This window comes from Charadrius vociferus, unplaced genomic scaffold (assembly GCF_000708025.1).
Source record: "Charadrius vociferus isolate BGI_N301 unplaced genomic scaffold, ASM70802v2 scaffold2, whole genome shotgun sequence".
In the NCBI taxonomy this organism is placed as follows: Eukaryota; Metazoa; Chordata; class Aves; order Charadriiformes; family Charadriidae; genus Charadrius; species Charadrius vociferus.
The window spans coordinates 4,518,353-4,541,045 of record NW_009647595.1 but is presented as its reverse complement, the minus strand read 5'-3'; the positions used below and the strand labels follow the sequence as shown (position 1 = coordinate 4,541,045).

General features: G+C 39.6%; 1 protein-coding gene across 1 annotated transcript in view; it reads left to right on the top strand.

Annotated features, from left to right (window-relative positions):
* Positions 1–22,225, top strand: part of TMEM65 (transmembrane protein 65) — a 28,225-nt gene extending 6,000 nt beyond the window's left edge. Inside the window, exons 2-7 of the mRNA XM_009881006.1 lie at positions 13,992–14,036; positions 15,919–15,986; positions 17,293–17,347; positions 18,561–18,603; positions 19,644–19,749; positions 21,278–22,225. Coding sequence (XP_009879308.1) covers positions 13,992–14,036; positions 15,919–15,986; positions 17,293–17,347; positions 18,561–18,603; positions 19,644–19,749; positions 21,278–21,373 — 413 coding nt within the window. The 3' untranslated portion in view covers positions 21,374–22,225. The remainder of the gene's footprint in view (positions 1–13,991; positions 14,037–15,918; positions 15,987–17,292; positions 17,348–18,560; positions 18,604–19,643; positions 19,750–21,277) is intronic.
* Positions 22,226–22,693: the final 468 nt, after the last annotated feature.

The window sequence follows — 22,693 nt, the reverse complement described above, 5'->3', positions numbered from 1 at the left end:
ACCTGCCCCTTGGAATTTTTGGGATGTGACTAACCCATGCCTGAAATGAAACCCTTGCTTCCTCTGCAGCACAGGGAGCTTTTTAAGGCAAAGCCTACAAAATACTGTTTTTAACCCATCAGACTGCATGTTTCATTCAAAACTACGGGACGTGAAATCATAGCTGTTTTGTCCAATGTTCATTTACTTTGGTTTCTTAGATATTTGAATATTAATTATTAATAAAGTATCCATCCTAGCAGCCATAATATTTACTGATACTTGCTATACCTTTTTTTTTTTTTTTTGCTGCATCATTTGCCAGTTTCCATTTGTGTGTGATGGGTTCATCATGTTCATTGCTTTTTGGGTATTCTTTGAGGGTTTTTTCAATTTTGACAAACTGACATGCTTTAGCTTTTGGCAAATTCCAACAGGTCATTTTTTTTTAAACTTACACGTTTCTCTCTAGACAATAAAAAGAGCAAATAGGAATGTATCTGAAGAGTGCAATATTATATGTTTGGAGATGGGGCATATTCTGTATCAACTCTCCTGTGGGCTTAAAGCAGACATAAGGAGCAGGTGCTTTGTTTTATTCTCTCCTACTGCTTGTACCCAGGGATAAAACCTTTCCTCAACATGCTTTCTAAATACTTTGTAGCTTTTAGGATGTCATATAAGAGCATAGGCATTTCCAGAATTAAAACTTGCCTTACTGCTTGGCAATGATCCTGGTGAAAGGCTCCTGCGTGACCTGGGGGAAGGAAGAAGCCTTGAAAAATCTTCTTCGTTTCAAAAAGAATGAGAAAATTTGAAAGCAAAAGGCTTCTACAGTGAGGCCAACTTGAACTGAGAGGAGCCAGAGATGTGCGTCTCACTGGTGGCCCGGACTTTGGTTCCCAAAACTCACTTCTCGGAGATAGTCTGGGACCTGTCAGCTGGACACCACCAGTTCTTTCTAAAACTTTCTGGGAAGCCTTCAGGCAGGGTTAGGAGGAGCCAGAGGATACGGTATGTGATTCTTGTCACGGGCAGAGAGAGGTCGGTCACCTTCATGGTGTGATGATGTGTGTACAGTTGTGTTGCAACAAAGCTCTGGTATTTTCTTCAGGTCCAAATGCTTATTGTGAACCAACAGGTAATTGTTGCATTTTGACCTACTGCATTTTTCTTTTGGACATCATCAGTTTCTGGTTATTGTACTGCTAAAATAACTTTTTTGTTTATGACTTTCAGTTATTTGCTCTTGCTAGCTTTTGACTCTATGCAGTGATCCATCCCGTATTGCTGGCCAGTTTGCTATAACTCATCTTAACACTAAGAGTGTGAATCATCAGTCTCCATTAGGATATTATCCCATCTTTCATGGCAATCTGAATGGGCAGAAATTGTGGTTTATTGGCTTTATTGAGTTTCATGGAAGACTGGAGAGAAATGTGCATGGAACAAACTGATTTCTTCAGCCAGCTGCTCTTCTAAATACCATCAGCTTGTATTTTTGGATTGCAAATAGCCTTTCAATCCAGCTGTTTCTTTGCTTCATTAAGTCCTGACAAGGGGCTGATTTTTACAAAGCACAAGTAAAGATGTGATGTCACAAATGTGAAATTTACTGTTTTCTTCAAGATGAAGATATGTAAGAATTGCCAGCTGGATCTACAGCTATCTTGCCTAATAAATAAAAGAGATGGGACAGCAGCTTGAAATACTCTCCCCTCCTGCCCCCCCCCCTTCCCCCATTTACCTATTACCTATTTTATATTATTTAATGGAGTAAAGTAAGCAAAGTAAATAAGTAGCTGCAAAAGTGGCAGTGGTGCTATAAATAGTCAGCCTGGTGACCTTTTCCTCTTGAAAATGTCGGACAGGCTTCTTGTCATTCTGTGTCCCTCTCCCTGAACAGAAGGAGCGTAACAAAGGTGTGTTTGTGGTTCTGATTCAGCACAAGTGGCCTGTGTTGAAGATCGCTGGTTCCAGTGGGAAATATATGTGACTTGCTGTTTACTTATTTATTTGATCTGGTTTCTCAGAAAGAAAAAAAGTCTGTGGATTTGTAATGTTTTCACTGGTGGTTTACTTCTCTGGGTTCGATGCTAAGAACCTATCCTATCGGCCTTGTTTCCAGATGCTGCTTATTTCAGTTTTTGCAGTTGGACACTAATATGACTGAGTTTTACTGTGATTTATGTCTGACCTTGTGTAAAACCTCAGTTAACAAAAAAAAAAGCTTGCTTTAATTATTCTTTCCCAGCCGTGGAGGAAAAAAACATCAGATGGCTTCCCCACTGTGGGATAAAAGCAAGCACAGATGAGCTCTGGATGAGCTGATACGTAGTAGATGTGACTTATCCATATGGGTGTGGATTTACTGTTTGTTTCACCCCAGTTATGCAAAGGGAGTGTCCTGTTCTGTCCCCCTGCCCTAAACACCTCTGGGTGTGCAGTGCCATTCCTGTTTTCCAATGATAGCACTGCAGTTCTTCTCTGGGCCTGGCTGTACACCTGGCTGATCACAAGTGCTAGAATAAAGAATAAGTCCCAAATGTAGGATCAGGAGGGAATTCAGGAATGGGAGGAAAAGTATTGAATCACCCCTTGTAGCAGCATCATGACTTTAGATCAATTCAAGGTGTGGTTTTGTATTTGACCTAAGGTTCTGCCTTCACTGTTTTCTCATGGGAAGTGCCATAAGGGCTTTTGTGCCTCAGGCAGGAGTCTGTTCTGGGATCCCTGTGTCACTAACAGCACATACGGTGACTTGCACTAGTGAGCCGTACTGTTTCGATCTCCCAGGTTATGCTTTTAGTATTGTCAAGTACTTGCAATTATCTTTGGGAGCGTTCTTGACTTCAAAGTTCTTGCCTGTTGTGACTAGGCAGGGAGCTCTCCCTCTTCTCCCTTCCTCTGGCTCTCTATCCGGGATTATTCCTCCTGGCATCAGTGGCTGTCCCCCAGTCTACAGCACTGCAAAAGGCATCCTCAGCCTGCATCTATCCCCTTCCTCGCTGCTGGAGAAGAGGCTGCGTATACATTGCCCAAATTTTGGAGGAGCAGATGAGAATGAGGGAGGTGAGGACACTGGAGGCACACTGAGATCAGCTCCCATTGATCAGTGTAAAAAAAAAAAAAAAAAAAAAAAAAAAAAAAAAAATTGTAGGAACACAAATTTCACTAAGGTGTCTGCGAAATACTGGCATTACAGGTATGTCACCGATGCACCAGTGGCACAGCATACTTTCCACTGCCAAGGGGAAAAGTGTTAAATAGACTAAATTCTGTATTTCCTCCCATGTAGAAAATAAAACAGGCTTATGTGTGCAGAAAGCCATGGATTCAGCGGTGGGTTTGTGTTTGTAATTTAATTCTCAAACTGATTAGCAGAACTGGAGGTGGAGCATGTAATTTCGGTGCTCACAGGAGTCTGCAATTTTCACAGCTGAAATTGTGACAAAGGAACAAGTAAACCTAGCAATGGAAAAGGGAAAACGTGCAAAGCTGAAAACAAAGACTGCTAAGTGACGGAACCCAGTCTCTCATGAACTGTCATTGGGTAGTTTCCCAGGAAGATTAACCAACATTGGGATTAAATAAATGGGCCAGGTGTGTAGTACTCCATGGAGCAGAGATCCTGAAGTAGCTTTTGAGGGAGCGTCTGCACAGCTGTGACTTGCAGTGGTGTGACGTGGGCTGAAGCTTGTGTTAGCTCTGTGTAGTTGGAAGCTGCAGAGATGCACTTGCGACTGAGCTAGTTAATCCTCCCGAGGGAGGGCTTGTGCTCACCAAAGGCTGCAGAAACTCTGACTGGGAGAAGAATTTTCCCTTTTTTGTTTTGCAGAATAAAGGCAATTGGTTGAAAGAGTTAAAAGTGAACTTTAGTTAGAACTGTTCACTTAGAGGAAGAGTAGAGCCCAGCAGTCTTTGTCATCTGCTTCTCCTTGTTTATATGACCCTATTTACAAAATCAACAATGTTAGTAATTTTGGATCATTTTCATTAACAGTGAATTTTTTAGTAGAACTTAAAATCATGTGCAGAATAAATTAGTAAATAATGCAGCTGCATAACAACCTAGCAGATATTCCATATTCTTATAACATAAAAGCCAAAAGAGAACATTTTGAGGTCAAGTTCCATGTAAAGTGTATTTTATCTATTTTTACATTATATCATATAACATTCTTTCCTTCAGCCGTTTGCCAAAGATAGCTGACACTGCAGCTTGGCGTTGACTGTGCCGAGAGTCAGATGTTGAATGACTAGTTTCACAAATGCAGCGAGAGGCTTTGCAAAGTTACGGGGGGAAGGGAAGAAGAAAGGTCCCCAACCAGCCAATCTACTGCCTACCTCTAGCAGTAGGCTAAGAGTTAAGAATAGTTTCATTGCTGCTGTGTTCTGTATTCATTAGGCATTTATATAGAGAGATACAGATTATCTGGGTATAATTTATGGCTGGAACTTAAATTCTCAGTGGTTTCTGATGGTACTCTTTTTTGCTGACAGGTATGAATAGTTTCTTAAGGACTTTAGGGTAGCTCATACTTTTGTCTTTATTGCCTCAATGCAGTGAAAAATTAGGAGGAGTGTAATTACACTTAATGTGGGTCTGTAATGAAATGTTTGAACATCGTTCAGTTTATCTGTCTGCTCTGCCTCATTCTGGGTAGCTGTCTTGATTCTGAGACAGATGAAAAGCAATAAACTCTATATGCATTTAAAATTATTTCAGAGAGCAGCTTATTTCTGCAGTCTTACTTGCTTTCAAGGTCATCCTTAGGCAGGGAATGCAACTTACTGCTTGAGAAAAGGCTGATGCTTAGTGTTACATGATTTAATAGCAGTTTGTCTTCAGCTTTCAGTAAAGATAAAAGTAGATTTCTCTTAAAGGGAGGGGGAAAAAAAAAAAAAGAATCCCACCAAATCCATCAAATTTACCAGTTGTCCTCCTGGTGTTACTGCATTGCTGTAACTGCACGTGGTGTTGGCTGTTGGCAGGGTGGTTGCTGTCTGACTGAGTACAGGTGCTGGTGCTGCTGGTACCAAGGACTGTGGGAAGCACTGCTGTTGCCAGCCTTGGATTTGCTCTTAACAGCAAGCACCTCTCTTGATATTAACAAAGTCACTTTTTTTCTCATTTCAAGACTCTTGGGTACTGCAAAAGGCAAAATCTTGCATTCTGTGCCTGGGAATGACAGTATAAAAAGCCAGTGACTATAGCGTGGACCTAGCCCACTACATCTGCTATGAGGGAGAGCCCCCCGTGTTATTAAAACGCTCTGTTTTGTGCTAGGGCAGCAGAGGAGGGAGCATCCCAGTTTCCCTGGGTGCTGCACAGGCTATCGTCACTCACCTTTGTTCTCTAAGGGGATGTGCTGCTGGCTGCAAGCACGGGATTGTGTGCCTGGGCTTGAAAGCCAGCCCTGCTCCCTGTTCTTCATAAATTACCTTTTTTTCCTCTCCATTCTTTATTGGGGAAACAGGTGTGGTTTTGCACAGGTGGGGGAAGGTCATAAGGGAGAGGAGGGGTGGGAATAAACAAACTCATCCCTCTACCCTCTCAGGGTTCTTTTTAAGAACAGGGCCTGGAGCAGAACATCATTAAATAAAGGATATTATAATTGTGTATGTAGATGTTTTGTGAGTACTTGTATGTAGGCATCAGTGATGCCTAACACTGCTCTATTTAAAGGTGATGAAAGCCTTCTACTAGATCAGATCTCTGGTTATGTGCAGAGCTCTGACAATTCATGTTAACAAATCTTTTGTGGTGTCCCACAGAATTGCTTTGCTTATCCTCTTACATGAACCTGCTATGGAGGACAGTCAAAAACCTAATCTTACGCCCTGATAATACAAAGATACTGTGGTCTCACTTGTTCCCAACGCAACTCTGGTGCTGAGCTGCTGCTCTGCTCAGCTGCAAACCGGTGAAGTGATTGATTAGACACTTACCTCAGACCAGGGAGGCCCAAGAAAAATCAGTGTTGACAGACAAGTGGCAACATCTTATTTTACTGAAACAGTTGGATGAGTATATTTGGATGAGATTAATTCCACTCTACTGTTAGTCTGAAGTACTTATCTGGTCTTTTCCCATAGTTAGTGGAGAGGGTGTTAATGATCCCAGGGGAAGATGTGTTGATCCAAATGTCATAGAATCATAGTCATTTATGTTGGAAAAGACCTTTAAGATCACCAAGTCCAACTGTTAACCTAACACTGCCAAGTCCACCACTAAACATTGTCCCTACGTGCCACATCTACACATCTTTTAAATACCTCCACGGATGGTGACTCCACAACTTCCCTGGGCAGTCTGTTCCAATGTTTGACAACCCTTTCAGTGAAGAAGTTTTTCCTAATATCCAATCTAAACCTCCCCTGGAACATCTTGAGTCCTTTTCCTCTTGTCTTATCGCTTGTTACTTGGGAGAAGAGACCGACCCCCACCTCTCTACAACCTCCTTTCAGGTAGTTGTAGAGAGCGATAAGGTCTCCCCTCAGCGTCCTTTTCTCCAGGCTAAACAACCCTGCTGGCTGTCCCCCAACATCCCCAGGTCCCTTTCTACTGGGCAGCCTTCAAGCCACTCTTCCCCAAGCCTGTAGCACTGTGTGGGGTTGTTGTGACCCAAGATCAGGACCCGGCACTTGGCATTGTTGAACCTCCTATCATTGGCCTCGGCCCATGGATCCAGCCTGTCCAGATCCCTCTGTAAAGCCTTCCTATCCTCAAGCAGATCAACACTCCCGTCCAGCTTGGTGTTGTCTGCAAACTTACTGATGGTGCACTCAATCCCCTCGTCCAGAGAATTGATAAAGATATTAAAGAGAACCGGCCCCAGTACCAAGCCCTGGGGAACACCACTTGTGACCGGCCACCAACTGGATTTGACTTCTTTCACTGTATGACAGAAGAGTTTGCTATGCCTTTGGGAGGTCTTCTTCCTCCATGTCCTGGGAACTCATTGCAGTCCCCAAGCGCTGAAATGGAGAGGGTGAGGAAGGAAAGAAAAGCCCACCTCTGTTTGGGATGATAAGTATTTCTTTGGTTTTTTGAGGCAGAGAATTTTGACTCTGCTGATGGCTCGCTCTGGTCAGTGAGTTGTTACAGCCAGTTTATTTCTTGGCAACACTCAAGTACCTTCCTATTTGTTTTTTTTTGTTTTTTTTTTTTTTGTTAAATAACATATAAACATTCACTTCTGGAATGCACAGATCAGAATACCATGTCATTGTTCCTGTTCACTCTCCCATCAATGTTACCTTGTTTCTGGCATTTTTATACAAACACATCAGCTGCTTTTCTGACATTTTCAATTTCTCTCTGAAGGAGACAGCTCAAATTCCATATTTCTAACCTTAGCCTGCATCTCTGTTCCAAACTGCAAGTCCTTTCTGCATTGCCATTATTTTAGCTGATTAACCCCCTTGAATCTTGAGGCAAGCATCTAATTTCTAATTTTTTTCAGCTCTGTTTGAGACCTTGTTAAGCAAATGACTGCAAATCCCACTGCTGACCATTAAGTTTATAAGGCACTGATAGAAAATTGGATTAGATCAGGAAAAAAAGCATCTTAATGATAAAGACAGTGATTTGAGTCTCTGGATACCTGTTTGGATTTTATGCTTTCTCCTAGATTTCCAGACAGGTTTTCCACATTAGGTCTCTGTGTTTTGTTAAACATCTCTAAAAGGAAATGAATCACGTTTTTGGAAGGGATAAGTATATTGTATAATCACAAAATTTGATGATGAACATCCAGTAAGCACTGCAGATAAAGTTGAAATTAAGTTCTCTAATATTTAAACCTAGACTATCCTGCATCTGGTGAGAAATAATGTTCGTTTCTGTTGCTAAATGTGTCTGTTCTTGGGAATAACTACTGACCACTAGGTGAGGTGGTGCAGAGCAGTTATGATCAGGATCATAAGTGTGTTTTGGTTTGGGTATTTTTGTTTGGTTGGGTTTTTTTTTTTTTTTGCTTTGGAGCAGGCTGGCTGCATACATTGTATGTGGCACTTAGCCCTGGATTTGCACCAGGTCCCATATGTCTGGGCTACCCACCTGCTAGGATGGGATCCCAGGAGTGAACTATCCCTGAAATCACTCCTGGATTTTGTTCTGAAGGGAATTGGTTGGCTGATGCCGGGGAGCAAACGGCACTCCTGAAAAGCTTGTTCAGTACTTGGTGCAGTAGCTATAACAATAGTTTCAAATAAAGATGATGATCACTTCTGGTATTTCAAGGATTTTCAGTGCAGGAGATGGAACGTGATCACTGTGTAATTTTCTACAGTGTTACAGAGAGTATTAAAAAAAAAAAAATCTTTAATGCTCATAGTGTCCTGTTTGTATTTATGCTGAATATTTGTTTGGACATAGTTGTCTTTTCAGGGGTTGGACATAGTTGTCTTTTCAATTTCTCTACTGAGAAATTATTTTATCATGTTCTCTGTCTATTCATCTCCTACTAGTGCTTTGCTCAGCTTTCTCTGCTTGTGTGCATGTGACTGAACAGGCTAGCAGCCAAGATTATATTTAGCACTGCACGAGTCAGCATCCTTTCATGCCTTAATTGCTGTAGTAACAGGAAACCATTTGTGAGTTATAATAAATGATGCAGATTTTTTTCTTTGCTGTCAATTCCTGGATTGTTTTTTCCCATCTGGAATATTAAGGGAACCCAGTTGAAGATCAATGGACCATGTTTTTTCAACTTTGTGTTTTGCTTTATGTACTCAGATTTTTGCAGTTTCTGTTAAAACGTTGAGGAAAACAGAGGAGGAACAAAGGAACATAGGGATGCGCATTTTGAGCTTATTTCATGAACGAACTCATACATCATAGTCAGACTTTACTCTTAAGGTTCCTCTAGATACTGAACAAAGTAATAACATATATCTCATTTCTAGGCTCCAATCCCGAATTTTGGGGATAAAGATCCTTTTATGAACACATGTGTAAAGGAGTACCTCTCTTTAATAGATGCAACAATTGGTTTGATTTCGTGTGCTGTGCAAGTGAAGCCCTTGCTGCCTCCGTGGTGTGTAACTGAGTGATTTGCTGAAGTGACCTGGACAGGCTTTTTGGATGAAACAGAATGATGAATTTGGGATAAAACCCTCCCTCGCTTCCAGATGAGACACTAACCTTCAGAGCCTACAGTGAGGTTATAATGGATCTAGATTATCAATACTTTTCATATTCCTCCTCCTTACCTTCTTGATATTCATTGTTAAATCGTTAATCTTAACGATTTGGTCGCTATTTAAAAATCTATAAAACAATGCTTGTATTCTTGTCTTAGATTTAACTCAGCTATAGCATGTGTCTTCCTGGGGTAGCCCTGGCCATAGTACTTGTTATCACTGCTATGTGTTTCCTGCCCCTGGGTGACAGTAGCAGATTTAGCTATAAAATTTTATGGCAGTGGCAATTTGAATAAAACATCATCATGCATGCCTTTAGGCTTGCAAGTTCCCTTGTGTGCCAGTTCTTAAAAAAATGATAATTCAAAAACCAGTGATGACAACTTTCAGGTTTTTGTTTGTTTGTTTGTTTTTTTTTTTAACCATCTGAATAAATGCAGCCCCATTACCTGTTAGTCAGTTGTGGGTTTTTTGTCAGCTAAGAATAATAATTTTAAAACTAAATTGCAAGTACTGTCTTGGTTTAAATTGGCTTCAATTGGCAGAGTTAAATTTAACTTGCTGGATTTGGGCCAAGTTGTGGATAATGGTATTATTTATGTTGACAGTTTTATATTCCCTTATGGGTTCTATCTATTTAAAGAAAAAAAAAAGTAAATGTTTAGATAGCAAAAAGGTGATACTGTAAATTCAAAAAAGATCAAAAACAGATTTAAGAGGCAGTTAATGTTGTTTTTTTTTTTTCTGCTCCCCAGACTTTGCTAATTCAGGGCTTGTGACCTGTATTGCACTTGAACCTTGGTTTATAACTTCAGTTATGATAATGAATGTCAGTTAGAAAATAGCAGTATTCCTTACTCTGCCATTTGATTTTATTCCTTCCATGATTAGATGAAATCTGGTGTCTTATTCAGCACTATGGGACAGGACGAGCTGGTGAATAGCTGTCGTGAAATGCAATACTGCATACTTCAGGTTTTTTCCCTGCACATTTAAACTCTGAACTGCTGGATTCTGACTGAATTCAATTCCTGAACAGGGGTTTTGCAACTTGGATTTTTGTTTTCCCTCTGGTAAAGCAAGCTAAGGGCGTGTTTCTTTTGCTGTACTCTCTGAAGATTTTTTTTTCTTGTTTTTTTGCTGAGCCTTGAAAATATAAATAATCAGAACAGCTTCCTGTGAATAAATACCTTATTCTGAAATACATTTTGCCATCTAGAGTTTTAAAAAATTGCTTTAAAGAATTTTTTTAGCTCTCCGAGAGATGTGTTCCCCTGGTGCCTTCATATCTTGCAGAGTTTTAAAGTATGTTATGCTTTAAAGAGGTGGTATTGGAAGTGATTCTCTAAAAAAGTTACTTGCTTTCATGCCACAGTGGTTATTTAATTCTTTCTGCTTTAATTTTTTTTTTTCTTCTTCTTCCCAATGTCCTGGCTTTAAACTAAGCCTTGGCCTCTGCGAGTACAGCTGAGCTGGTCCAGCCCCCTTCCCCGTAGCGGGCAGTGCTCTGTACCTCACAGTGGCGGAGGGTACTTCAGCCCTCAGCGAATGCTGCTTTGTGCCTAACGGCTTGCTTTGCTGCTCCACGGGGGACAGCTTTTTCCTTGAGCCTGGTCCTGAAGGTACTGTGTGACAAGGGCCTGAGCACCCTGGTCTGATTTGGCCCTGCTTTGAGCAGGATGGGACTAGATGGCCTCTCCAGGCTAGAGACCTGTGTCCCTGGTTCAGGCAGAGAGGGTGTCGGGATTGGAGCTTCTTTCTCCGGAGCGTGAGCAGGGTTGACCTGCACTAGTTATATGAACTTCTTCTGTCAGACTTCTGTCCCTCTCTCATTAATACACGTGATCCCAGATTCTTTTTTTCCCCAGATTAATTTTTATCTCAATGATGAAGGAAGCTGTGTGTCAGGCACACTTCCAGATCAGTTTAGCAAGACTCTTTTATAAAAGAAAGTTCTTATGGATATGGCAGGAAGACACTGGTACCTACACCAGAGTTCCCCATGGCCAGACAAGAGCAGTTTGTCTCCAGGGCACAGTGCCACCGTGCTGTCCTTAGGAACCTCTCTTTTAGCATTTGACTACCCTAGTGTTGTTGAAGCACCTTAGGTGCCCTGCTTCATAAAATGGCTATTTAGCAGGAATCCCACAGTACCAAAGCAAGTTGTCAATGATGAAGGAATTTTCACTTACATTTGATCCCTTGTTGTTTCCTGTCTCCTCTGCCCCCAAAGTAGTGTCCCCCAGCTTCCCTCCTTTTAAAACCATCCCAAGATAGTCCTTGATTTATACTCTAAAGGAGGCAGTTTATGTCCCTTTTAGTTAATGACTTGAAACTCCCATTATTCATAGATGTAAAGGGCTGGGTTTTTTTTCTCCTACCAAAAGCTTGTCCTCAATTCCTCCGTTTGGTAATAACTTTCTAAAATCAATTATGCACTGTTTTTTAGCTTTTAATAGCTTTCTAGCTACACTGAATAGAGTGTAATTATGTAGACTGCTATGTGCTATCAAACTCAAACATCAGTTATAGTTAAATCCGCAAGACTGATGTTCTAGAGCTTTGTAGTATTGTGTGATAAACCAGATAGTCTTATGTATTGGTACCCAAAATGCTTCACTTGAGAATTATCTAAACTAACTGGATATTGTATTCAGGGCAAACTATGAAAAGATGTCTTCCTCGGAGGTGAACAGAGTCTTTCCTGGAAGCTTATGTTTGCTGTTACAGCTTTTTATCGTGAAATCCTTGTATATGGAGAACTAGACTTGAAGAATAGATGGTACTTCAGGAGGGATGGTTTCAGTGGCAGTGTCACATGAAGCCAAGGAACCAGCTGGTCTGTGTGATAGCTTCCCGTTGGACCAGAAAGCCATGGAGGGCAGCACTCTCCCAGTGACCTCCTGTGCTTGTCTTTGTGATTTTGGCTTTTCATTCTCTCCCTGGCAGACAGCAGGACGGAGTAAGAAGAGGTTAGGAAAACTTCATCAGGAATGTGATGGTGCTGGCTTAGGTGGGCTGGCCGCCCTCAGGGCATCTAGAGCTTTTGGAGAGAGTGGCTTCAGTTAATTTCTTTGAAGCAAAGTGGCTCTGATTTTCCCCACTGTTGTATGAATTTGCTGTCTCTGAGAAAAGCTGCTGAAGGGGCAGTGCTGGTGAATATAGATAGCTCACTCTTTTCATGCTTCTGTAAAATCTTTGCTTAACCTGTGAGGATGGAGGGAGACCACATGCAGGCAAGTGCAGGAGAAGTTTGTTTTGAGGGAAAAAAGGGTCCCACCCTCAGTCCTATCCTTCGTGAACGCAAGCTGAAAATTTTGGTCTGACTTTTTTTGTCTGTGTGGCACCAGTGATGCCTGTGGCTGTGGAAGATTGCCTCTTGCAGGGGCTCCCCCCTGTTTACCATGGGATGTTCTTTTGTTCCTCCTCCAGCCCGAAGTATAAATCTGTGAATTCCTTGGCATTTTCTAGAGGGGAAAAAAAATAATCTTTATGTATTTCTGTAGTATTTTCGCTTTACATCTCCCACTTGCGTGATGAGTACAACTGCTGTTTGTAGAGCTTGGGTAGTTTATCTGTTACGTAGAGGGAAAAAGCAGCTCTTCAATAACTGCTAAAGCTTGAAAGCTTTTATAGTTTAAAACCTTAAATTAATGAAATTATTTTGGAAGCCAGGGTCCTGGTTGGCTGAATACTGGTGTTATGGTCTAACTTTGGGTTGGTTTTTTTTTTTTAAAGTTAATTTAAGTAAATGTTTTAGTTTCTCCTTTACAACAGTTCTGAATATAGAAGTGACTTAGATGCAGGGATATTCACTCTAGCCTGGACAGTTCAGGCATATGCTGAAATGATTCACAGCCTGTGTTTGCAGCGTTGTCTTTTCATGTACTTGGCTGCCCCAAGTAAAAGTTGAATACTTTAGGCTCCTGTTGTGTTTTACCATTTTTTGCCTTTGCCTATAGAAGTTACCTAATCAAAAGTATGGAAACAACTTGTCAACAGCTCAGGTTTCATAATACTGGAAGATGTTGGGGCAACTTTTATTTCCTGCTTTTAAAAAGGGGTCTTGTGCTCAAAATCCACATAAAAAAAAAACAAACAACCCCCCTGACCCCTCCAAACCTAAAAAAAGTAGCTTGTTGTCTTTCCCTTGCCCCTGTGACTTGGGTAAGCTGTTGCTGCTGCATTCTGTATATCACCTTTAATATACAGCCTTAGATTCCTATAGAGTGCTCTGTCAGGTTCAGGAGTGACGTCCCTGTCCTTCCAAGCTCTTAATGGTTTGATGCCAGGATACCTGAAACATGCACCAAATGACCAAACGTGATCTGCTGTTACTGAAATCAGTGGTCTCTACTGTCATCATAATATTTTTCTTTTATTCTCGTACTAGCTATTAAAAGATGCATTCTGTCAGAACAGAAATGGTAGGGGTTTTTTTTCAGACTGTCTCTGGAGGAAAGAAGGTTGTCTGCTGCATGCTTAGAGGACCTCTAAAAACAAATAATGAAATACAATTCCCTTTGAATGTCCTGGTTTTTCTAATTTTAGTGTGGTTTTTCTAATTTTCAGTAATAAAAATGGCTATTGGGCTGCTTCTAATATATGCTGTTACTTTGCATAATCACTTACACTAGTTTAATCTTGTAATATCTTTTAAAGACTTTTTGGCTTTTAATATCAAGTTATCTTTTGTAAAAATAATAAAAATGTAAAAGTGAAACATTTTTCTTCACATTTTAAATCTGTTACATAGCATAACTGCTTCTTTGCCTGCTAGTAATTTGGTAAATACTTTATATTATAATAAACTGAATTTGTGATGAAGTAGCTAACTGCTCATTTCATTTTGACTTCTCTAGAAAAGTTGGAGGTTGCACCACCATCTCCAGGACAACTGAGACATGGTAAAAGAAGAATGTTTGTTGAATGTGGTTCAGTACTTGTGCAGTCTGTCTTTGAATTGCTTCATCTTTCTCCTGCAAGTGCTGGTCTGTCCTCATCCTTGTCATACGGAGTAACAGAAAACCAAAGCAAACACCAAAATCACCGTGCCTTCTTTATTTCATAGCACCTCAGCCGGAGAATGTGCACCATTTAGTGAAAGTAGGACAGAAAGCCCAAATGAGAGCACGCTTCTCAAAGCCAGCAGCAAACGTTGTTTTTCTAAGCCAAGCAGTGTTGATGCTGCACTACCTTGTGGGGGTTTTTGTGTTTAAGCTTAAAAGTATTGACTTGCTTCTTGTCACATATATTTTAGATGGACTGAGAAGCCGGATAAAATTGCAGAGAAATTGGAAGTAGATTTGGTATTCTTTATAATACCACGGTCATTCGAATTCTGACTTAGTTTCCAAATCAGTGTGTGTTTGTGATTTTTATACTCTCTCATTGAGCAAATGTATTGAACGTTTTCCCAGTCTAGGTATCTACGTCTTTTTTTTTTTCTTTTTTTTTTCCCTCTTTCTTGGTCCCTGGGGTTCTGTTTACTCCATGGATTCCAAAATTCTGTCAGTTTCGGTAAGGATTTGAGCTCCTTTTGTAGCTCCAGAGTTTGGTTACACACATTTTGAAAATACTGGGCATATCTGTGTGGTTTTTTTGTTAGTTATGTTTTTAAGGGTTTGGTCCTGTGGTGGTTTAAAAGAAAAAGAATAATCATTTGGAGTATTTCATACTTTCTGTGCTTTAGTCTTTTACCTGTGCCTTTAAGAAGGTATGTGTGTTCTTACAAAATAGTTACAGAAGTCCAAATGCGTTCTAGTACCTGAGCATGAAAGATGTCTTGTGCAGCTTTGTTTTTTATATGGTTGTGGATTCATGCTGTCTGAGAGAAGTAAATCCGAAAGGGACTCAAACCAGTTTCCTTTCACATGTCTGTCAGGTTCATGCACTCTTCTTTCTTCCCTCTTCATATGTTTGCATTTCTGTAAGTTTATAAAATGTAGGAATTATTGTTCCCATCTGAAGTGGGAAAAAACCCTAAATAGCTAATGCATTTTAAATGTTTAAAAAAGTGAAAAGATCTAACTTTCTACGCTCTATTTTTATGATGTTTGCACCTTGAGATTCAGCTGGAGGCAATGCGCTCTCAGCTTCAAATCTAACTTGTCCTCATCATAGTGCCCAAACAAAATCAAGATACAGAAGTTTGGGTTGAATAGTGAGATAATTAATGCTGGATGACACACTAGTGAAAGCCACCTTAGCGTTTGCAGATTTAGCTGAAGGAGTTTTGACAAGAATTGCCTAGCTCCAGGCAATACTCTTAAAATATGAATTTTTTGGAATGTGTGAAGAAGAATGGAGCTCTTGCACAGGAATAGAGAGGGACTTGCAGAGAAAGGGCTGTATTTCAAGCAAGAGAAGAATGCAGGGAATTTGGTGAGACAGTTTGGCAGTCTTCAGTGATACTGCAACATCGGTTGGAAGGACTGTAAGTAGTATCAAAGTTTGTGTAGTTTTAAATATTTCTCCTACAGACTAGTAGGCAAAAGTGGCCTCCATCCAAAATTGTACAAGTATTTGCAAAGAATATGTTGGTTTAACTGGTTCTTCCCAAGCCATTAGTGACACTGATGTATAGCAAAGGGTTTCACTGAACCTGACAGTTTGATGCAGTACTTTCGATACAATACAATTCCTACAATAGAAGTAGTAGGAAAGGGATTTTGTGTCTGTTGTCTTTGTTTCTCTTAAAGGCAGCATTAGACCGACATTTCAGTTGTTAGTGTGAACTAGTGAACTCTTATAAATATTTATTTTCTCTTTGTTACTTATTTCTTTTAGTGTTCTTCCACAATGCATTACCTTTTGTAGGGTTTGGATTTTTGGATAACGCAATTATGATTGCTGCGGTAAGTTCGTTATTTAATTCCTTGATCAAATCAGCATGATTCATATTGTTCAAGTAGTAAATGAGTAAATGAGAGCTTCAGGAAGACTCCTTCCCTCTGTATCAATTCACTAATTTATATTTTAATTTTTCTTTTTTTAAAGAAAGTGTCCATGCTCTATTGAGCCTTTGCAGAATCAAAGGAGTGTTGTTTCTTCCGAAGGCCAGAATTGTAACTAATTTTACTGAATTGAGAAGAGGCTTGCTTTTTTTTTTCCCTGTCCTAATTTGTGCTGCAAGACACACTTACGATCCTGTAGTGAATACGTTTTTTTTTACTGACTGATGATAATATGATTATGTGTTGATGAATATGTCTTCAGGGTTTTTACTAATGTGTTCCTTTGTTCTGAGCGGTGCAGGCAATGATAGTGTTGATGCTGATTTGTACTGATGTAGACTGGCATTTCTGAGTAACACTCTTGAGATATGTTCCTGTTCATTTGGAAGATGAAATGGGCTAGTGGAACAGGAAGATGGATAAAGGCAAAAGATACTGTTCCTTGTGTAGGATTATCATTTGCAGTGTGATTTTAATTGCCGGATAATTCAGGTGGAAACGGATCTTAGGACCCACTAGGTCTCTAGTCTTGCTCCTGCTCAGGACCTTCTCAAGGTCTCTAGTCTAACCTCCTGCTCAAAGCAGGGTCAGCTCTAAGGTCAGACCAAGTTGTTCATGATTTTATCCTGTGGTTCTTGAAAAGCTTTAAGGCCAGAGATGGCACAATGTGTCTGGACAACCTGTTCCAGTGCTGAACTGTCCTCACAGTGGAAAACATTTTCTTATAACTGGAATTTGTCTGTTTTGATTCGTGCCCCTTGTCTCTCATCCTTGCATCACACACTGCTGTTTTGTCATGCAGTTCAGTGTGATTTTATGTTTCTTCAACTGAAAATGTAAGGAGCTATGACACTGCGTTTTAGTTGCTTGCTTGGTATTTGTAGAAGTCTGCATTCAGAGCTGTATGCTCAGCTAAGAATCACAGTGGGGAAAATGGTATGCAGAGATAGGGACTATGGTTTTGTCCATTAGGTGGCCATTAGGAAACAATATAAAATATTAAAAGAATATCAGAAGTAGGCTCCTGTCCTGGGGGAAATGCATATGCCAGGATGGTAGGAGCTGTGCAGATCTAGTAGAAGTAATGTCCATTTATGCTTTCAATTTTAAGATAAAGAAGCAGTAAGCAATACTTTTGCCAGTTGAATCAATGTCATCTATTTTAACTCAAAATCTCTCAAATAATGAGAAAACTCTTATTTTTCAGGGAACCCAAATAGAATTGTCAATTGGAGTTGTCCTAGGAATTTCAACTATGGCAGGCAAGTAATAAAAATGTCATATGGATAGACTAATATGGCACATTCCTATATTTTAGGCTGAAAGTGGGCCACAGGGCTGGAAACAGCTCTTCTTTCGTCTTGCAGCTGCCTTTCCTAATGAATAAACAACCTATGGTTGAAGCAAGGACATATTCCATTTGCGGAAATGGAATTTCAGTTCAAATAGCTTTTGAAATGCTTTTTGTCAGCTTTAATCTAAAAGTTCAATTCCTGGGTCGCTTAGGAAAGTATATTTGCATTTCTGTAATGGAACTGCTCTAAATTCCCTATGGTCTGATATTTACGTATGTGCCTATATATGTATTTGGAAGTTGCTGTTTGCTTGCAGTGCTAAGTGAATATCAGTGTTGGTGTCCTTTTTCTGTGTTGGCTGGCGCTCTTGGTGGCTTCTCTGCCTCTGTGTGATACCATGGGAAGGCACAGCAGCAGCCCTGCTCCCGCACTCGGCCAAAACTGATAAGCTCTGCACGGCAGCTTTGGTGCCTCTGCAATGTCAGAGGAAAAAAAACTGCTCATGGATCCACCGACTGTAGGTGGAGCGTTGCTGGAAAGCACGCAGATAGCTTAAATGAAAAGGTATACGACAGAACAAGTTAATCATTTGGAAATTTGCAGCCCCGTTGCAATGCAAGACACTCACAAGCAAGCTTATCTCAATAAGATCTGCTGTATTTTAAGTGTGTAATTTTATTCAATCATAGATATTTATTCCTAAACCGACACAGTTCATGGGTATGTTGAAATGTTTATCAAAGTCACTTACATGAGTAACAGCTCCTTCTGCTTCCATTGCTCCTGTGCCTCCTCAGGCACTGGAAAGCCTTGCTTGGTGTCCAGTGTAAGCTGTGTGAAACTGGCACCCGCACATAGCCGTGTTTAACTCTGATCTGAAAAGTTGTTACATTGATTTCCAGGTGTCAGTGTTGTCTTTTTGTATTTGTCAAGTTTTCTTCATTTACATGAGAAAACCAGTTGCACTTTCTATTATTATTAGTCCACTGCTGTTATTACAATGAGGTCAGAAGAAAAACTCTAAAATAAAAGAAACTTACTTCTAGTCTTTTATGCTGTATATACTGAGAAGAAAGGAGGGTCATTGGCGGGGTGGGAGAGGCAAGACGGTTGGTTTTGTTTGTAATTAAAATAACATTTTGCCACCTTTTCCCTTTCTCTTCCCTTTCCATCCCTCTAGCTGCTGCTTTGGGAAACCTTGTTTCAGATTTAGCTGGACTGGGGTATGTCTGAATTTGTATTAAGAATATTTTTTTTTTCTCCTCTCTTGCAAACACTACTGGTGCTACCGAACTAAAACATATAAACTGCTGAAATTGCTTTAATTTTTTTCTTAGCTCTTGAATTTTGCTTCAGTAAACTACATGACTGTAGAAAGGTATTCTGTCCTTGCTAAGAGAATGTTGCAATGTTAGGTGGTTCTTGTTTAGGTTAAAACTGCAGTGCCATAGTTCTGAAACAGAATAACTCTTCTGCTATTACAGTATTATATATTTTAAGTCAGAAAATTGGGATTGGCATTTGACCTGATTCAATGTAGTCTATAGGTAATGCTTGCTTTTAAGAAACTCTTGCTTTTAAGAATTCTTTTCTACAAAAAGTGTATTCATTGAAATACAAAATAGAAAAAAAAAAACATTTTTTGTGATATAATATACTGCTGTGATAGAGTATACCTAATACGTGATAGAATATACCTCCTCAGATTGTTATGCCTAGATCTGAAGACATTTCCCTCTCCTCAGATAAAACAGCTATATATCTGAAATGTCTTCAGATCTAGGCATACCTATTTCTGATATAAACAGATGCAGCTCACTTTATTTTTTTAAAGAAAATTTCTCAGTAATTGCTGCAAATAAAGCTGTCTGTTATTCCTCTTTTTTCCCTACTTTCTCTCTATTTTTTTTTTCTGAAAATAGCAAGACTTATTACTAACTTGTGTGTGTGTGGCCTTTCCTCCAGTAAAGGTTACTTACAAGCTCTGCAAAAATACAATAACATTCATACCTTATGTCTTGCTGCATAAAGTTTTTCTGGAAATATTGCGTATTAAATCAGTAAGAAAATTAGTTAATTTACGTTGCAAAATGTGACCATCAGAAGTCTGAACACTTTCCCATATTTACCTCTCAGTGGCTTTATCAGTATGCTGTAGGAAAAGCTATTCATTTTAAGTTCAGTGCTTCAAACATTTCAAAATCGTCGTTAGAAGGTACTGTCAGATCCAAAATGGTTTGATCTTGTTTTCTTGTTCTTCCAGTCTTGCAGGTTATGTAGAAGCTTTAGCTTCGCGACTGGGTCTCTCAATCCCTGATCTGACACCCAAACAAGCTGATATGTGGCAAACACGTCTCAGTGCACACTTGGTGAGTATCCTGTAGGTAGGAACTGTTTGCATGAAGCTTTTTGTTTAAAATATTATGTGGTAAATCCTTTGTGCCACTTTTGCCATTAAATACTTAACGACCACCAACATTTTGCTCATTTCCTGGAAGGTTTAGTTGTGAGCCTATGTCAGGCAGCATCATGAGACTGAATTGTTTCAGGCTTGGGTGGTTTTTTGTAGGCAACGAACCACAAGTGACTAGCAACATGAGTTTATGTATGCTATCAGATACCTGGGTTGAACTCTAGCTACTCTGTTTAGTAGCTACTCTAGCTACTAGTTTATTTGAAAGTTATCACCCATTAGCAGTTTACTCCTAGACTTTCTTTGTCAAGTACTTGCTATTCTTATACCTGTACTAGTATGTATTAATTTCCAATATTCTATAATTAGCTGGGATGTGAAATTAGCTTTCCCCTGGGTAAACTTTTAGCATTGGAGTAATAATCACTGCCTGGGTTTACAGTTACGGGATACCCCTCTTGCAGATTCATTTTCAGGATTATTACTTACTTAACGTTTAAACATTTGAAGCAGTCCACTTAAGCAATGAGAGCATTAGTTCATTTTGATGAAAGAAACAGATTATAAGAAACTGAGTAAAGAAATAGATATTTCTTTTGCTTTGCCAGAATGAACCTTCATGGGGAAGAATATCTTGGCAGATTTAAGGGAAGAGAAATAACACCTGCTGAGGAAAAGTTAAGGGGAGGGGGAAGTCTGCTTTTAGCAGTGACAGATCAGAGCATTGAGCAGAGAAGAATTGGCATGTTGTCAGGGGGCTGCCCTTTAGTCTGTCCAACATACGAGGCTTCTTGGTGGAAGCTGAGTGTGGCAAAACCTTGTCATTGCGCTGCAGTTCATTCACAGCACTCTTCTGTGAGAAGACTTCTGAGCATCTTCACCTGTATGCTAGCATTTTTACTTTTTTACCCACTGTCTCAAGCTTCTCAACATTATCCACCTACTGCTGGTGATGTGGTTTGGATGTTGCCTGTCTTCTTTCCTCTCCTCTTGACTTTTACATCCAGGTTAATTGTGAATTGTTTTCCAGTCTTTTTTTTTTTTTTTTGTCTTCCCCTTCTGCTTTTGCAAGCCATTATGTTTGCAAGGAATGCCTCATTCATGACTTTGATAATTTGCGTTACCAGATACATTTATAATTGCACCTAAAATGTGTGTGGTTTTGTTTTTCCTTCCCTGTCTTCCTGGCCATCCTACTAATCCTTTGAATCTCTGTCTCCTCCCTCACCACCTGTGCAGCTCCTCATGGGTCATTCCCCTCCTTATTCAGGATTGTCTTTTATCACAGCTCATGTTTCTAACTTTGTCATATCTGTCTCTCTGTCATGGATTGTGTTTCTAGTCTGCATGCTAAGAAAAATGTGGCTCCCAACTGAAAACCAGAACAAAAGGTCTGTTTTCCAGGTTGTGTTGGTACTACACAGCGAATGAGTAACAACGCCTTGATCAGTGAGAAACTTAATTTTTTTCCCCCCTTTCTCCAGGGTAAAGCTATTGGAGTGACCATTGGCTGCATTTTAGGAATGTTTCCTTTGTTGTTCTTTGGTGATGAGGAAGAAAAACTGGAAGAAAAAAATTAACCTTTTTACAAGACATATACAAATGTAAACTACTGTACCTCAATTATTCAATTACGCTGTCAATATTTAGGAATTACAGACAGTAAAAAAAATGTATAGACTTGGGAACAAAACCTTCAGCATGTCGTTTTATGGAAACACTAATTTATTGTGGCTTTGTTGTGTTCAGTACTTCTTTTTATAAGATATCATCTAACTTTTTATTTAATTGTAAATTTTTGAAGTGTTTTCACTTATGGCAACTGATGTTTACCACTTTCCCCTTTGACTTTGTTCTTGAATAGATTATTACTTTAATAATCCACCATGGATGACAGTATCACTCTTGAGTTTCATATTAGTTGCTTAACAGTTATAATTGCATGACAAAAATTTCACAGCTGTTCATCAGGTCCTTCAATGCAGATTATTAAGGAGATCAGTGATGAGTAATTTGAAGACCCTCACTGCAAGATGACTGGTTGCCCCTCACCAGCCATCATTTTGCACTGCCTTTAGATTAGGTATTTCAGTGATCTACGACAGTCTAGGTTGCGTTTTTTCACAATTCTGACTAAGTGTCTGAATTGTCTTCTGAGATGATAATTTTAATGCTTTGACAAGATAAGTTTTTGCAGTGTAGGCTTTTCACCAAGTCCATTTTTTTAGTAGTGTTTTAGCACCTTCTGTACTTCCATATTCACGCCTTCTTTTCTCCTTTGTAAAAAATACTTTGAGAATTGAGTTGAGATATCCTTAAATTTGTCTTCCTGAGTTTTGAGTGTGGTATTAAAGAATTCAGACCAACAACAAATAACTTTTTTTTGATTGTTCTACTTAAAATAAGGTGTGAATAGTTGATTGGGTGGGTGAGGCCAGGCAATGCTTCAGGGTAGGAATGAGTGCTGGCGTTGCAAGTTTAGAATGGGTGGTTCAGTTGAAACAGAGTGTACCACCCGTCTGGATTAGAGGACCTGATTTGCAGATTATAATGTTGTATTTAAGACTAAGCCTTTGCTACTTTTTTTTTTTTTTTTTGCTGTGAGACAATTAGTAAAAAAACCAACACCCGAACAACAAAAAAGGAGATGTGAGGCCTTTTTCCGTTTTTGCCTTTTATTTTTGCAGTCTTATTTGGTGTATTATAGATCTGACAGTGCAGTCACATGCAAATGTGCTTTTTTTATACGATCATGAATAAATTGATTACAACTATTGAATATTCATAATATTTCAGGATCTGACTTGCCAATAGCATAATACTAAACTGATAACTGTTGATTAGAGGAGAAGGTTTCTTACCCGGTTGAATACCATTTGGAAAAGACACTAAAAAGAGAG